The 16,552-nt window shown below is 40.4% G+C and overlaps 1 protein-coding gene across 1 annotated transcript in view; it reads left to right on the top strand.

Annotated features, from left to right (window-relative positions):
* Nucleotides 1-12,817, top strand: part of dner (delta/notch-like EGF repeat containing) — a 73,153-nt gene extending 60,336 nt beyond the window's left edge. The window contains exons 8-13 of the mRNA XM_005933167.2: nucleotides 1,815-2,048; nucleotides 6,207-6,329; nucleotides 6,424-6,537; nucleotides 6,707-6,838; nucleotides 10,523-10,769; nucleotides 11,486-12,817. Coding sequence (XP_005933229.1) covers nucleotides 1,815-2,048; nucleotides 6,207-6,329; nucleotides 6,424-6,537; nucleotides 6,707-6,838; nucleotides 10,523-10,769; nucleotides 11,486-11,597 — 962 coding nt within the window. The 3' untranslated portion in view covers nucleotides 11,598-12,817. The remainder of the gene's footprint in view (nucleotides 1-1,814; nucleotides 2,049-6,206; nucleotides 6,330-6,423; nucleotides 6,538-6,706; nucleotides 6,839-10,522; nucleotides 10,770-11,485) is intronic.
* Nucleotides 12,818-16,552: the final 3,735 nt, after the last annotated feature.

Here is a 16,552-nt window from a genome sequence, read left to right as displayed (position 1 = left end):
CTAACAGCTAACAGCAGGAAACTGAGGCTACAGTTCACACATGCTGAGAACATTGGAAAAATGTTGGTGTGATAATGAGTCTTAATTTCTGCTTTAACCCCCAAAGTGTAGGGTCAGAATTTAACATACACAACATGAATGCATAGATCCTGCCTTGTATCAAAGGTTCAGGTGTAATAGTGTGCTGGATACTTTCTTGGCACAGTTTGGACCCCTTCGTTCCAACTGACCACAGTTTAAATATCACAGCCTACCTGAGTTTTGTTGCTGACCATGTCCATTCCTTTATAACGACAGTATACCCATCTACTGATGGCTGCTTCCAGCAGGATAGCTCACCATGTCAGAAAGCTCAAATAATCTCAGTCTGGTTTCTTGAACATGACAATGAGTTCGCTGTACTTAGATGGTCTCTACAGTCACCAGATCTCAACCCATGGGGTGTGGTGGAATGGGAGATTAGCATAATGGATATGCAACCGAAAAATCAGCATCAAGTGTGTGAGGCTGTCATGTCAATATAAAATACACTGAAGGCACAATGGGCTCTTGTCAGGTACTAGCAAAGTGTACCAAACAAAGTGGCCAGTGAGTATATAAAGTCTGAATTAGTTTAACTTTCTCCTGAGCATTTTCTCTATTAGACCTACCACATATCATACAAATACTGCCCTTTGTTTGTTCTGTTTGAGGAGTGTTAGCTTAGCTTAGCAGAAAGCTAGCACTGGAAAACGGCTAGCGTAAATCCCTCCAACCACTGCGACACACTGCCATTAAAAAAAGTTTGATCTTTTTTACTGAAACATTTAAAACATAGTTTTACACTGACAGAGTTGTGTTACAAAAGAATTAGACTTGAAAACATTAAAAGCACATATATAATTCAAACTAGTTTTTCTACATATGTAATGTTTAATGTGTTCTTAATTTATGATGTATTCAGTGACGCAAATAAACAGGACCTGGCTTTGTGTTTCCTCCGTGTGTAGTTTTAAAGGTAAATTGACTGTTTACTGACTTTAGCTTCACTCCCTCTTTTGACAAAAAAGTAATCCGGTGTGTTTTCTTGCATACTAAACTTTTCTTTTCAGTAAATAATAGCATGTAATCTTAAACTGCGTGCACTTAAATTATATAACCATACGTACCAAATGCACAATTTAAGAAGTGAAATAACTGCGTCAGAAAAATGCTTTTAAGTCTAAAACATTACAGGAGTATAATATAACCAGGACTGTTTAATGCACTCCTGCATTACTTACTGTGGTTTTCTTGCATGATAAATGTCTTTATTTATTTATTTATTTATTTATTGCTTTAGGGAAAGCATTTGACTTCATCCTATTGTCCTGCTCTGTACATATTTTTGGTTGCTGGTGCTTTGTCATCATATTTAATACACCGTATGCAGCATGAATAATTGAAGCACATCCCTTTAGTTAGTGGTTATAAATGCAATAAAGTTCACTCAAAGAAAATAAAAACAAAACTTATGATCCCCTTTAACTGTAGAGGAGTTTCTTTTATCCCATTAACATTTTTCTGCAAAGTTCCATTTGCATTAAGAAGCTGCTTCAGTGGGCAGTTGAGTGGGTGCAATTTTATGCCAAAGTAGATGCCACATATTGGATTGCACCACCCGCCTTGCATAAACACAGCCCCTGCTGTGTCACCCACTGTTGAAAGCAGGTTCATCTGAATCCCAAAGCTTTCCCTTCAAAACTAACAATTTACCAGTAATAGCGCAGCTGTATGCTTTAAGCCTCTCCTTCCAGCAAATTAAGGATATTTGCTCCCTCTCTGCCCTCTCACAGGTTACCAGGGTGCTACATGTGAGCAGAAGGTGGACCCGTGTGCCTCCAGCCCCTGTCACAATAACGGGACATGCTACGCCCAGGGCCCCGGCCCCCTGGGGTTTGGATGTAGCTGCACAGCAGGGTTCACAGGACCCACCTGCGCCCAGCTGGTGGACTTCTGTGCCCTGAACCCCTGCGCTCACGGGGTCTGCCGCAGCGTGGGAAACAGCTACAGGTGTCTTTGCGTGCCAGGTAAGCTTATAGTTAACATAAAAGGGCTCGGTCTACTTAAACTAAAAGAGTTTTATGACATCTATGAATCCTCAGATAGTTTTACTTGTTATGTGAGGAGTGGAGGTAATTCTTTTAAATGATCTGATTAAAAATTAAACCAAATCAGCTACAAAGGCTGAATTAAACTGCACCAGAAATATAATAGGCTGATTCATACAAGTAGAAAAGTTGAAACTCTGTTTACTTAAAAGCCTGAAACCTCTGAGAGTAGAGTGGGGAGTAGAGTGAAGCTGGACTTTTTATTTTTAAATAAAACTACATGTCCACTGAGTTCCTGGACCGATGAGATTTTGACTGATGTCACTGAGAAATTCACATTTTAAGAGCCTTCATGAAACCTCTTGAATCCTTACTTTGATCAATCTCCGCTCTGTATCTGGATTTACCACCAGCACATTAAACTTTGTAATAAGTAAAAGGATGGTGACTTGTAGTCCTGGCTTAGACTCAGGTGTGTTTAAATGTCATCTGCCCCAACGATGAGTGTTTTTTTTAGACGATAGCACGGCGCTGCTGGTGCTGAGGCCTCACTGATTAAATCAATTGAGTGGAATGATGACTTGTCATTATCTATTGTCTTGCAATTACCTTGCTAGGATGGAGAAAATGATGACTTTCCCAATGGCCCATCAACATAATTTGACACTTTGCCCCTGCTTCTCACTGTTTATACACACTGTCAGTCAAATGTACAGAGGAGTAACCATCTCAGTGTCATATTTTATGCTCCCATTCACGCTCCTTTCACATGGCTAATCTAGTTCCTGTCTCTTTGGAAGAATGGCAGAAAGCAATTAGAGCTTAAAGTGGATCTATTTGGAGCTGATTTCCTGCTCCGTATATGTGATTCACAGACCTAAACTGATAGGAGCAGCTCGTCGCTCTGTCTGAAACACGCTGTTTTAGCTCTTCTTCCTTTAAGTTTACTTTATTCTGATTGGCTGCCCCTCACAAATAAAAGGTTTAAACAGCAGGTAGGTGGGGCTTCTGTATCTGAGAGGACCATTTTAACTATATCACCTCTGTGTGATTCACACTGAGTCAAGATAAAACGGTTGAAAACAAGAGTTTAAGTAGTCTGGAGATTTCCACCTGTACACACGCTGACCTCAATATTTGAGATTTTAGCCCTTTTAATATTAGAATCCATTGTTGTAACAAAATATGTCTGCCACAAAATAAAGAAGAGCAAATGGTCCACTCTGACCCTTTAAAGTCTAAACCTTGAAATAATCGCCAGAAAATTGTATTTTGTGACAATGAAACTTTTCATTAATTTAATATGAATTTGAATATATGACTTTTAATTCCTATTATATTTGCCACATTCATTTTTGCAGCATATTTATTGCTTAAAAATGTATTGTGGAATTTATTTATTTTAATAAATACATATAAATCACACTGATAATGTAGAAGTCTGGAAAACTCACAGAAACTGTATGCGTGCATCAAATATGATACATTAGGCATTAGGGGCTAAGATTATGTTTGTTTTCTTATGTTAATGTCATTTTTTGTGAAAGCGCCTGACATTTCAGTACAAAGAGTTTTCAAATGTACATTTTGGTGTCTTTTTTTAAATTCCTGAAACGAAGCAGTATCAATGTTGAGCAGCAAGACTTGGATTTGTAATAATGCCTTCTTATTTCATGTTCTTCCTTTTTATTCAAACGGCTCTTACTGTGCTCTGAGGCAGAGCGGGCGCCCACTTCTTTTCAATTATTGCGACACCACCTGCATATTTTTCTATTTTTCATAACGTTGCGTTACTTTCACGTGTTCTTTTCTTCTGCTTGTCCTTTTGTCCTTTCTCATCATCATCCTGTAACATTTACCGCACCTCATTTCCCTCTTATCCTCTGTTGTCTGGTTGCCATGGAGAAGCTGTGTGTGTGTGTGTGTGTGCGTGTGTGTGTGTGTGGCTCCCAGTCTGTCGTCTGTGTTTGTGTTTTGTAGCTGAACAGATGCTGCCATCCAATCAAATGCCTCTGCTCCCTCTGTAATGGGACTGGTGAAATTGGTAATTTGTAATTAGCATCCCAAGCATCACACTCACACACAAACACACACACACATGTGCGCGCACACACACAGATACACACACATTGCAGTGTTTTGGACCAAAACGATCTTTTCTCCCCCTCATCAGAATGTCAGTTGCTTGCGGCATGTTTATGTGTCTGCATTAAAGTTTTAATTTCAGTGTGTGTGTCTGTGTGTGTGAGTCCACAAATGCAGCAGTGTGACCGTCTCCATGGTGTCGGTGTGCAGATGTGTGGGGTTGTGTAAATGCCTGCTGGCTGTTTGAAAGAAAGCTTCTGGGGAGCTGATATGTTGAAGGATCTGTCCTCCTGTTTCCTGTAATCCTGCTCACATGAGAGGCTGCCAGCCCACAGAAAGCAGGCAGAGTCTTGGAAAGGCACTTGACATTTCACTGACATTTCACAGAGAGGGCCCTGGAGGTTCTAACTGGGCTCCTCATTAATTGCTCTCCTCTCTTTTCCCCAAACACACGTTAGCTGTAGCCCGAGGAGGGCTTGTTGATGCTTCAGTCAGTACTTGCACCCAGCCGAGAGATGCAGTCAAAGTTGGAGACGAGATAATGAAAACACTCGATCTGCATCTGTTGTAGCCACAAAATCGAAGTGCAAGTTACGCACGTCCTATATGAAAAGCGCAAAACACACAGCTGAAGAGGCACTGATGCTCTGATGCGCTGACCATGTTAATGCTGGTCTCAGTACACAGCTGCCATCCTATGGAAAACACGGTGCACTGCATGTCATTTGACATTGATTTAATATGCGCTCATACCCCTGTTGGCTAATTTATAAATCCCTGTAAAGAAATACAGAGGCACATACGGTGGTCCAGTTGTTATTGTGTACGCTGTAGTGTGCGATTCAGTCAGGTAAACACGTAAAATGTTGAGCTTCTAGCATTGATGGCAGTAGGTCTCAATGCTGGTGTCAAGTGCGACTTAAAAGGTTGAAATATTTTTAATCTGCTCAGAGCACTGAGAGCAAGAACAGTGACCGAGGAAGGGCGCGTGAGGAAATTGCTTCATAGTGCCACAAGATGAATGTTACGGGTTGTTTGATAGGCTGTCGCTGTGTGAACTGTTTTTGAGGCGCTATTACAAGGACCCTCTGCTCAGCTTTAACTCGTGCTGGGGTCGTTACTGAAAGAAAATCACGTGTTACACATTACGTGCTACTATAATGAAATGTAATGCATCACTTGACATAATTACTCCCTGAAGAAATTAATTTGTTACAATAGAGCCCGACTGATGTGGGATTTATAAGGCCAATAAGGATACCAATATTCAGTGATTTTAAAATCCAATACGTCAGCCAATATTTTTTTTTTAATTTTTAGGCACACGAAACATCTATGATGGAAGAAATTCCAGGAGAGTGAAAAAGTGGTCTAATTTGAGCTTTCTACTACTATTCATTTCCATATTTTTGTGAAGTGTGGGGGATTCGAGCCTTTTGCGATCAGTTTCCTGTGGAATTGAAATTGCCGTATCTAGAGATCTACTTAAGATGTCATTCAATATTTCTAATCCAAACATCTGCTACTATGGAATTTCTAAAGTGTTGCTCAAGTTCAAAATAAAACTTTGAGAGCTTGGAAAATTTTGTAGTGTGACCCACCATACCATATTTGAAGGCCTTTAAAAAGAACAGCATGAAGCTACTCAAATGTACATGTATGGTCTTAAAGATATTAGAGCCTGAAAACTAAATAAAAAATATTTTCATGCATGTTCACAGTGATGCAAAGAAAATCAGGAAAATCAATTTGTAGATATTTGAAGAACCTTTTCGATGTAACTGTAGTAATGTAGTAGCTATAATGTAATTACTTGACTAGTATAGTGATGTGTTACATTACAGCCAGCTCTGGTTATAATGATCTTCATCGAGACTCCTGCTTCCACCTCCTGCAATAATGATCATGTTTTACCATTACTGTGTTTCACTGCAGAAGGATACACACTTTCTGTCTCTGTGTCTCACATAAACACAAACCCTTTGTTATTACATAATCATTCATAAAGACTGTGATTTTATTCTGAACTGTATGAATCTGTGTCCTGTTAAGGCTACCATGGCTTGTACTGTGAGGAGGAGTACAATGAGTGTCTGTCTGCCCCTTGCCAAAACTACGCCACCTGTAGGGATCTCATCAATGCCTATGAGTGTGTCTGCACACCCCAGTTTGAAGGTATGTGTGTGTGAGTGTATCCGAATATGTTTTAGAGTGCTAAAAGTGCTGCCCGGTGAATTATTGAAAGCTCTTTTTGTATGTGTGCATGCAGGCAGACACTGTGAAATCTACAAGGACCCATGTCTGAAGATGCGCTGCCTGAACGGAGGCCGCTGTGAAAGTGCGGGACTTAATGCTTCCTGTTCCTGCCCGCCTGGATACCTGGGTGAGCACAGCCTGACGACCAGCTGTGTGTTTCTGTGATTATGGCTGGTGATGAAGATGAATGTAGCTGCGTGGAAAATGAAGTCAGGCTGTGATCCATCTGCCTCACTTTGAGCTGTTGACGTTATTGCTATAAAAGTCATTTAATGCCACCTTACCTGTCTGCTCAGGGGAAAAATGTGAGGTCGACGTCAATGAGTGCGACAGCAACCCTTGTCACCACGGAGGCACGTGCATCGACCAATCAAATGGCTTCACCTGTCACTGTCCACCTGGGTGGGTGGGACCCAGCTGCGAGATCCGTAAGTCACCCTGTCAGAAAATATCGCATCAGATATTATTCTAGATAATAAAATGATGATTGGGCCGCACCTAGTACACACACACACACACACACACACACACACACACACACACACACACACACACACACACACACACACACACACACACAACGAGTTCCAGAGGCGGAATCTTATTGTCTTTAGTGGTCCTCTGACTTTCCACTGTGAGGTTGAAATTTGAATGTAGTTCCTGGTCCCTGATAACTAACCCTTTGACCCATTGACTTTTCAGTGGGCACCATCGTCTGTGATATGATTTTCACACCTAAATGCAGGACGTGGGCAGGCTGAGAATAAAACAAGAGATTTGAATCTTTTTTAAAACTTCAAAAAAGAAACAAAAAACCATTCTAAAGATTTTAAAAACTAATGATACTCTTCGGTGTACGTATATTTTCACATCTACATGGTAATGCTGGCATCACCTCTGTCAGAATAGCAGAAAATTCTGCTGAAAAACCATAGATACAATCTGCCTTGCAAAGCCATCTATTGTGCCAAAGTGCATGGACACAGACCGCATGTTTGACACCCCTGGACCCATGCAGCAAACTCTTAAATCAGTATGTGTCCGCTCTTTAACCTGTGTAGAAGCAGATATGCTGCTTGATAATGAGCCAAATGCTTCAAAGTTTTCCCCGATGACGTGATAAAGAAGTGACCTTCCTCCTCCAACCACAAACAGGAAGCTCACGGGCAGCATCAGTGTTTGTATGACACTCACTAGGAGACCTCTGAGCAGGAAGGCTGCAGTCACACAGCTCTGCTTCTCCCTGCTGTTCACTCTCACCAGCAACATTCACGCAGAAGAATTTATCATCGCAAGAAGAAGGAGGCTCTTTTGAATTCAAGCTCCCAGATCAAAACAGCTCCTGCAGAACCTCCAAACTTGTTGGTGAAGATACTCTTGTCCTGTAGAACATCTCTGACCCCTGGAACAGAAACAGCGATGAAGAAAATCAGTGTTTTATTACAATTAACTGTGCATAATTTTTCTTAGATTCCTTACCTTTCACGATGACCAAAATAAAACTGTTGGGACATGATCATCTAAGCTCCTCACACCACCAAACCCACCATACCTTCCCCCTCCTACTGACCCCCCTCAATTCCTCGCATTTTCTATTTGTATTTCTTTCAAGTCTCGCTGTAAGAAAGATGAAATTAATGTAAGAAATCATTATTGGATATATTTTAACTCAAGTATAGGATACCAGATTTCAGTATAAAAAGGGAAATTGTACACTTAATTGAACTAAAAACATGAGCTTTGAAGAAAACCTGACATGATGGAATATTTTTCCAAGTTTCAGTGAGGAAAAATATGAAACAGTCAAAAAATCCTCTGCGGTTTTTTGGTTGCAGACCTGTGTTATTGTCTGATGCAGCATACACCTTATTAGGAATCATTTCTGAAATAAATATATCAAAATCTAATTTATAAGGCTGTATCTCCAAAAGTTGATTCTGTTCATCTGGACGTAGCGTTTTGTGGGAGAAACGTTTCGTCACTCATCCAAGTGACTTCTTCAGTCTCAGCTGACTGCAGGTTTCCCCAAATCTTATAAACAGTACATTTGCATAATGACTGAAACCAGCCCACTGAAGGAACAATGGGCTGGGAGGTCAGTTCCTTAATCTTAATTATGCAAATTCTCATGACCATTGATCAACAACCACTGACCAAAACCCACTGATCAAAGACCATTGATCAGTGGCCATGAGTACCATTCACAGAGAGTTGGGGAATGGCAGCAATCAAACATTGTAAGATGGTGAAAGATGTACCCATAGGCCCCCTCCTCGATTCAGGGATGGTCTTTCCCTTTTCATGTAAATGGCCTCCTTGACTCCGCGTTCCCACAAAATGCTACGTCCAGATGAACAGAATCAACTTTTGGAGATTACTTACCTGGATGATTGAGAATGCATCAAGACGATATAAGGCTGTATGTCGATGCGCTTCTGTCAGTGACTCCATGCTGATTTTTAGGTTTAATAAACAAACAATCCTCATATTTCAGTGCAGGATTTACAGCAGAGTATATTGGCAAACTGGATGGGAGTGCCTAAACTTTGATTTCAAATGATTAATCAGCGTTTTGGCCTAAACATGCAGCCAAAAACACAATGCAGGTCAGCACACTTTAGCACGTCTCTGACTTAGAGCGAAACATTTTACAGAAACGCGGAAGAAAAGGCAAACTTCACATGGTCATCATCATTTCATCACTGGAATATGAGTTATTATTCATCCATCCATCCATTCGCTACCGCTTTCAGGGTCGCGGGGGGCGCTGGAGCCAATCCCAGCTGTCATAGGGCGAGAGGCGGGGTACACCCTGGACAGGTCGCCAGTCTGTCGCAGGGCTAACACACAAGGACAGACAACCATTCACACCTAGTGGCAATTTGGATTATCCAACTAACCTATCCCCACTAACTGCATGTCTTTGTACTGTGGGAGGAAGCCCAGAGTACCCGGAGGGAACCCACGCAAACACGGGGAGAACATGCAAACTCCACACAGAAAGACCCCGGCCTGATGTTGGAATTGAACTCAGGACCTTCTTGCTGTGCGGCAACAGTGCTAACCACTGTGCCACCGTGCTTCCCATAATATGAGTTATCATAACAGACACAATTTGCTAATAAATATTAATATTATTGAAGACACTAAGTTCATAGAAACATAGAAATCATTGCATACAGTTTACATGAAACGTGTTTGGCAGAATTAAAAAAAGATGCCTGCCAGCAGATTTGGATGCAACACAAACTTCTGACTACACACAAATTCTACTGACGACACGATGCACAGTTTGCACTGCTGTAACTTCACTGCTGGGCTGATTCAGTGTTGAGCTCCAGAAGTGGCTTACTCTGTCAGGCAAGACAGCCAACTCTTGGGGCAACTCTCCAGGCAAGTGAGGGTCCCCTTCAGGGCTGACAAACTTGAGACTCCAGCAGTGGTAATGTGCAGAGTCTGCAGTGACAGTATGCTAAACCTGACCTCATATGACTCCACTCACTCACCTCTGGCGAGCAGAAACATGTTTTCTTCAGTGGTTTGAGCTCCATTTCCTCCCCATGTTTACTACAAACGAAAAAGCATTTTCCCTGCTTGTGCAGGTACATATCTACGTGAGCAATCATATCAAAAAACCTTTTGATATTTCAGTGTTTTTCCTGGGGAGTGAATGGCACATGAGCAGAACATGGTTGTTAAGACACGCTTGCAAAAGAGATTTTATCTCAAGAGTTGTATTTTTCTGATTCAGTGAAGGTTAAACAGTTTAAAAAATTAAATTTGTGACTGATCTTTATTAACCTATACACACACACAAATTTACAGTAGCAGATTTATATATATATTTTTTACCATTTCTTGTGTGTTTCTGTAATGGTTAAACCAATGCTAAAATATAATTATGGCTGTTATCTTTCAACTTACAAATTTCATGTTTATAGCAACCCTGAAAGAAATAGTAAATCACATTATTCTGAGATTAAGATGCACTGTTACAGCTTTACCTGCATTTCTGAAAATAATTTTTTTTTTGAGAGGTTGAATCTTATGCATGAATAATATAACACAAAGATCTATCCCTGTGTGTGTGTGTGGGTGTGTGTGTGTGTTAGACCTGCAGTGGAAGCCTGCACACACTGAGGACACCTTGACCAACATGCCCCGCCACTCCCTCTATATCATAATTGGAGCTCTGTGCGTGGCCTTCGTGCTCATGCTCATCATCCTCATTGTGGGCATCTGCCGCATCAGCCGCATCGAGTATCAAGGTTCCTCCCGCCACGCCTACCAGGAGTTCTACAACTGCCGCAGCATTGACAGCGAGTTCAGCAACGCCATCGCCTCCATCCGCCATGCCAGGTCAGTGACAGGATTTGTGTGTCAGCGTTCAGTTGCTGTGATTAATGAGCTGTTTTTATGAGTGCTTTGCATTTAACATTTCTTGGATGTTAGTTTTACCATCCACCCACGCTGCCCCCCCTTTTTTTTAGAAATCCAAAATTGACCAAGTTAACTCAGAAATATTCTTTTTAATTAACACAACTTTTTGATGCGTTGTCGCCGTGTTTGTATATCTCAGAATCCAGAAGAAACGGGTACGGTAACCTTCAGTCATAACAGTTTTTCTCGATTGCTGCTGCCAAGGTCAGGAGTGATCTGTCAAAGCCATTTTACCGGTCACCAGCAGCTCTGTGGCAGCACTTAATCTGAAATTCTGCTCTGCACACTGTGCATGTTCAGTTTAGGACGCAGTGACATTTAACAGGCAGGCAGAGTCTAACTGAAGACAGCACCGAGTCAACTTTTGGGATTTTTTAATTAAAGCTAGAGCATCTTGGATTCTTCCACTTGTGCTTTTTAAAAACATTTTTCAGTATTATCTGTCTTTTGTTTGTCTTTCTTGAACAATAATTAACTAACTCTTTAAAGTAGGGTGGGTAGTCAGGATGTTTTGTACTTTTTTTGGTACTTTTTCTGGGTTATTATCTCCTCCAGCTTTAAAAGCACTTGTCATTCTCTCAAAACACCTTCTTACGCTGCAATATTTGATAAACATTCGGCTTTTTTTAAATTAGATTTGGGAAAAAGTCCAGACCTGCGATGTATGACGCCACTCCCATCGCCTATGAAGACTACAGTCCTGATGACAAGCCACTGGTTACCCTCATCAAGACAAAGGATTTGTAAAACACGACTGCGTTTCACCATTACAGGCTGTACACACACACACGCACACACACACACACGCACATATACATAATGCCAGTACAAATCTAAAATAAGAGCAAAAGAAAACTGAATGTAAAGTGGAAAAAGAAAATAATGCAAAACATAGACTGTAGATTAAAAAGAGCAAATCTGGAATTTGATACATCTATTTTCCTGTCCAAGTTCACAATAAGGCTTTATTGTAGCGTAAGAGCATTCTTTGCATCACTTAAGTTATTAATGATGACAGGCAACACTACCAGTAATCTCTGCTGTACAATAGAGTGATGACTTTAGTCTGCACCAGACTGTCTGTCTGCAGGTGGGGCTAGCATCCCGGGAGCCCACATTTCTAAGCGTAAACTTAGCAGACAGCGCTGACAACAGTCCTTACAGGTGTTGTAGAAATAGGTGCACTTGTCACTGTATCTTTTTCTATATTAAAAAAACATGAAAGAATCTGCAGTAGGTTGCCTTACTTTGTGCATGGTTAGATTTGATGTTCTCTCTGCAAATATTTTAAAACCTTTGTACTCAGTTGTTGGTTGTTCTTTTCTTCCCATTGCACTTGTATTTCTCTCTGTCAAGATTGTGCCAAATGTTTTCTTTAGGGAATTTTGTGGTTAGTAGACAAAATACATAAATGTATAAAATACTAGTCACAGCCTTTCCCCCTCCCCCCCTTTATATTATATTGTCCTGTTCTTTACATGCAAGTTTCTAAGTGGTGTTTGAATAGTACAGAAAGTCGGTTTGCTGGAGTACTGTGACCCTACCATCCTACTGTATGTTTTTAAGTGATATTTAGGATAATAGGTAGGTATACTTCTCACTGCACAGAAACATAGTTGGTTCTACTCAGTGTACCTGTTCCTCCCAGTGTACAAATTCACCTCTAGTGTTGGCAGCATCGATTAGTTTCTGGATGTCAGTTTCTTTGCTAGAGTGGCCTCTTGTTGGCTTTAGTTTGGAGAAGACGGAGGAGATGTTATCTAGTCCAGAATATATGTGCTTCTGTGTTCTGCCAGTGGAAAACTTTCTGTCTGTGCAGCTCTGTTGTTCCTCTCGAGATCAAGCAATGTTTTACCAATAGGCTCAGCTAATCCTACCATTTTTTTCTCCCGTTTTAAACCGCAGCAACATGATAAACTATTATCTCTGTTGAATTATGTAAACAATAAAGATTCAAGTGAACATAAGTGACTTCTTTATGTGTGTCTCATGTGTACTGTACCACATGCATCATATTTGGGGCAGGATACTTGTTTGAAAGCGTTTGATTTATTGACCTTTATTTAACCAGGAAGTCCCACTGAGATCAAGTCTCTTCTCTCTAAAGGAGGCCTGGCCATGAAAACTCAAGCAATACTGAAAATGAAAGAAATATAACAAAAAAATGGGAATTATGTGCAGCGATTTATTAAAACATGTGCAAGCCTGACCTTTCTCAGTAAGTAGTCTTCAGGAATAGTTCTCCAGGCTTCTTAACGGACATTCAAAGCTCTTCTTCGGATGCCGACTGTCTTTTGTATTGTTCTCAGTCAACATGATCTCACATGATCTCAATTGAGGGGAGGCCAGTCCATGACTGATAGAGTTCGGATGATCTGATATCCTCGTGTTGGTGTTGTTCCCAGACCATCATAAAAATGTTGTTCCAGGTTCAACATTGCAAGTGACCAATCACATTGTTGTGACGTTATTCTTTTGCGCGCCAAGCCATTCGTGCATTTATGAAATTCCAATGTTGCAAGGACAATATCAATTCTGCTTACTGTTTATTAAAGGGTTAGGGTTAGGGTCAGGGTCCGTTGATCGGCGGACAGAGGCGATTTCACGCAGCTTTAGTACAGTTTTTTGTTTTACGCCGGATTTTCCCGAAGTCGCAAAAGTATGACGTCACAACATTCTGATTGGTCACTTGCAATGTTGATCCTGGAACAACATTTAGTATGATGATCTGGGAACAACACCAACACGACGATATCAGATCAACCGATAGAGTTCTGCTGTGTGGTTTTTCTACCCAGGTATGCTTTTACTGAATTTGCAGTGTGTTTTACTATCACTGTCATACTGAAAAATGAAGATGTTGCTGATCAAATGCTTTCCAGATGGTATTGCATGGTGGCTCAAAATCTGATGGTACTTGTCTGCATTCATAATTCCATCAAATGTAAAAATTTTAGGCCTGCCACTTCTACTTTTGTCCTTCACTCACCCAGTTTCCTCTTTTTTTTGCATCCACGCTGAGATATACCAAGTATTTACCTGATAACTCATCGGGAACCATTTTGTTGGTGCGAGAATACAAATTAATGAATGTCAAAACTGTAATATTTCTGGCATTTTTAAAAATAGGTTCGGTTAAATGATGGGGTAAGAAACAGGGTACTAGTAACAAAGTTTTTTGTTATGTGTAAACGCAATGCTGGTTGATCACTTGAGCTAGGTGCCTTTTTTAAATGTTTGAATGATTCATAGGTCACAGTTTAGTGCAAGTACACCAAACAAACAGTTAAAATTGTTTTAAAAAACATACAACCTCAAAGAAAAACTTGGAGAACTTTTGTTCAAGACAACATTGAAACATTAATAGAAAGTCTGGATCCTTGGAAGCAAAATATCAAGAAATAAGCACTGGCTCGAGATTTTTGCACAGTATCATAGGTTTCGAAAAGGGAACTCTGCACGACACTTCTCATTAAAGAGGGAGAGAGATTTTGGGCCGTCTACACAAACATCCTGAGTTTGATTTTGAAACCAGTCAGCCTTAGGATCAAATCCAGCGATAATAAGTTTGCTCATCTGCAAATCACGATCAAGTGAATCAAAACGCTTTAAACAGATCCACCGACGAGGAAGTGTAATGCTGTCTTCTGTCCAGGGCACCTATGAACCTATGAGCTCATTTGTCACAGCTTTAGCAGCAGTAATGGTACTGTGCCCTTTTCTACAGGCAGTGTAAAGATTTATTATCAGATTGAAAAAGTGTTGTGCTACTAGTACCAGTGCTGTACCTGAGGCCTGAGGCGCTTTAGAACTCATACCAAAACAATACTGAGAAACACGAACATGGTTTTCTACCAAATAGCGTTCTATACATACAAAAAGGACTTTGTTTATGTTTTTTAACAGAGCACCTCCAGTTCATCAGTTTGCATCTCGCCCAAACACAACATAAAAAAAGGTGGCAGCATCAGAATTTTGAAGTGTGATTACTGAGCGAGCGATGCTGCTGCTGCTCTGCTAATAATCCAGCTATGATGGGTGGACACATGGAGCTACAGCGATTAAACTGTTTTCTGAAAACGTGGATTCTAGCTATTTACAGCGTCTGTTTTTCTGTTCCCAAGGTCATACCCACCACACTGAACCGTAAGCCGTGCGACAGACCTTTTATGGAGTGTTGGTAATGCGAACACCCTCAGTGACCTCAGGCTTTATCCAGATGTTTCCCCGTGTAAACATCTCTAAACACAGACTGCGACTGCGGAGTCATGTCGTTCCTCACACCTACGTAGATTGTGTGTGTCGACCCACATACACACACACACATTGCAGGAGGACCAGATGCGATTGCTGGCTCTTGTCTTTTCCTGCAGTCTGTTTCCGAGACTTTGTGAGGTTGACCTCTGCCCTTTGAGCGGTTTGGAGGGTCAGGCTGTTTCACATGGCGCCGTCTACTGCTAAAAGTTTCATTTTAACACGACAGCAGATTAAAAATTATCCAACTTTTGGCGGCAGTAAAATGAATTGATCAATTTTCGAGAAAATAACAGATGATGTTTTTCACGAATATCTCTTCCAGACTGAGCTCGTAGAGTAACAAGGTCATTCTGAGCCGATACAGTCAGCCTTTGTTTTTTAGGCGCTTAAGGAGATCAAAATGTGTGGGCAGCATAACATTCTTTGTCCTTAGCTGCCTTTGTTCAACTTGGGATTTATGAGACCGGAAGACTTAAACTAACCACGTTTTCATTGCTGCTAGCCGCTGAAATAATGCTGTTTTTGTTTGGTTTACATAACGTTTCTTTTGATTTGACTGCATTCTTCCACTTCTGGTTGTTTTGGTCCAGATGACTAATCTTCGAGGGCCTTTAATTCATTTTTGTAATGAGGCTAAATTTCATTATGGGCGCCTTTTGATGTTCGTGTTGCTTCACAGAGCTGGGTGGAAAAAATAGGGCCTTGGAAAAAGGATGTATGTGGAAATGGGAAATGCAGGACTTTGGGAGTATAGAATTTACTTCACTGAGGCCTGCAGTGACGGGATCTCCAAGAAGAACCTTGATGTTGCACAATCAACCAAAGAAAATGGACCTGAGATCAGGAAACCAGAGTGATTATAGTTCCAGAGTCAGTTTAGTCAGTTTAGCTTTTATTGCCTAAAAATGTTTAGTTTTGATTGAATTTTTATTAGTTTCAGTCTTTTTAATTATTACTGTAAGAAGGGAATATGTCAGAAGCGAGATTTAGGATAATACAAGTATTACAATAAAACATACATCTTTTTGAAAGCAGTTAAGTCACAGTCTTGTCTCAATAAACACATCCATCAATGCCTCGTCAGGTAAGCTGTAATAAATGTTATGTAAATGTAAATAAACTAACAGGTGCTAAAGCGCGTTTCTTCCATATTTTTATTTTAGTTTTCCAAGTTCACAAAATGTATTCGGTTATCTTTTCCTCACAAAAGTCTAGTTTTTATTTTAATTTTATTAGAGTTATTTTAGTTTATTTAATTTTAATTTATAGTTTCATTTTAGTTAACTACAATAACCTTGCATGAAACCAGATTAATAAACTGGAAGATGCTCCAAATGGAAGAGGAGAATCCAGGGACGAATAGTGTATAATCTGATATGTGCAATATTAATATTTAAGGTGATGGATTTTTCAAAGGAAATTACAAAGTGAGAAGTGTTAAAATG

The sequence above is a fragment of the Haplochromis burtoni genome, unplaced genomic scaffold (assembly GCF_018398535.1).
Source record: "Haplochromis burtoni strain Fernald_Lab_line unplaced genomic scaffold, NCSU_Asbu1 Contig_160, whole genome shotgun sequence".
Lineage (NCBI taxonomy): Eukaryota > Metazoa > Chordata > Actinopteri > Cichliformes > Cichlidae > Haplochromis > Haplochromis burtoni.
This window is presented reverse-complemented; position numbering and strand designations above follow the sequence as displayed.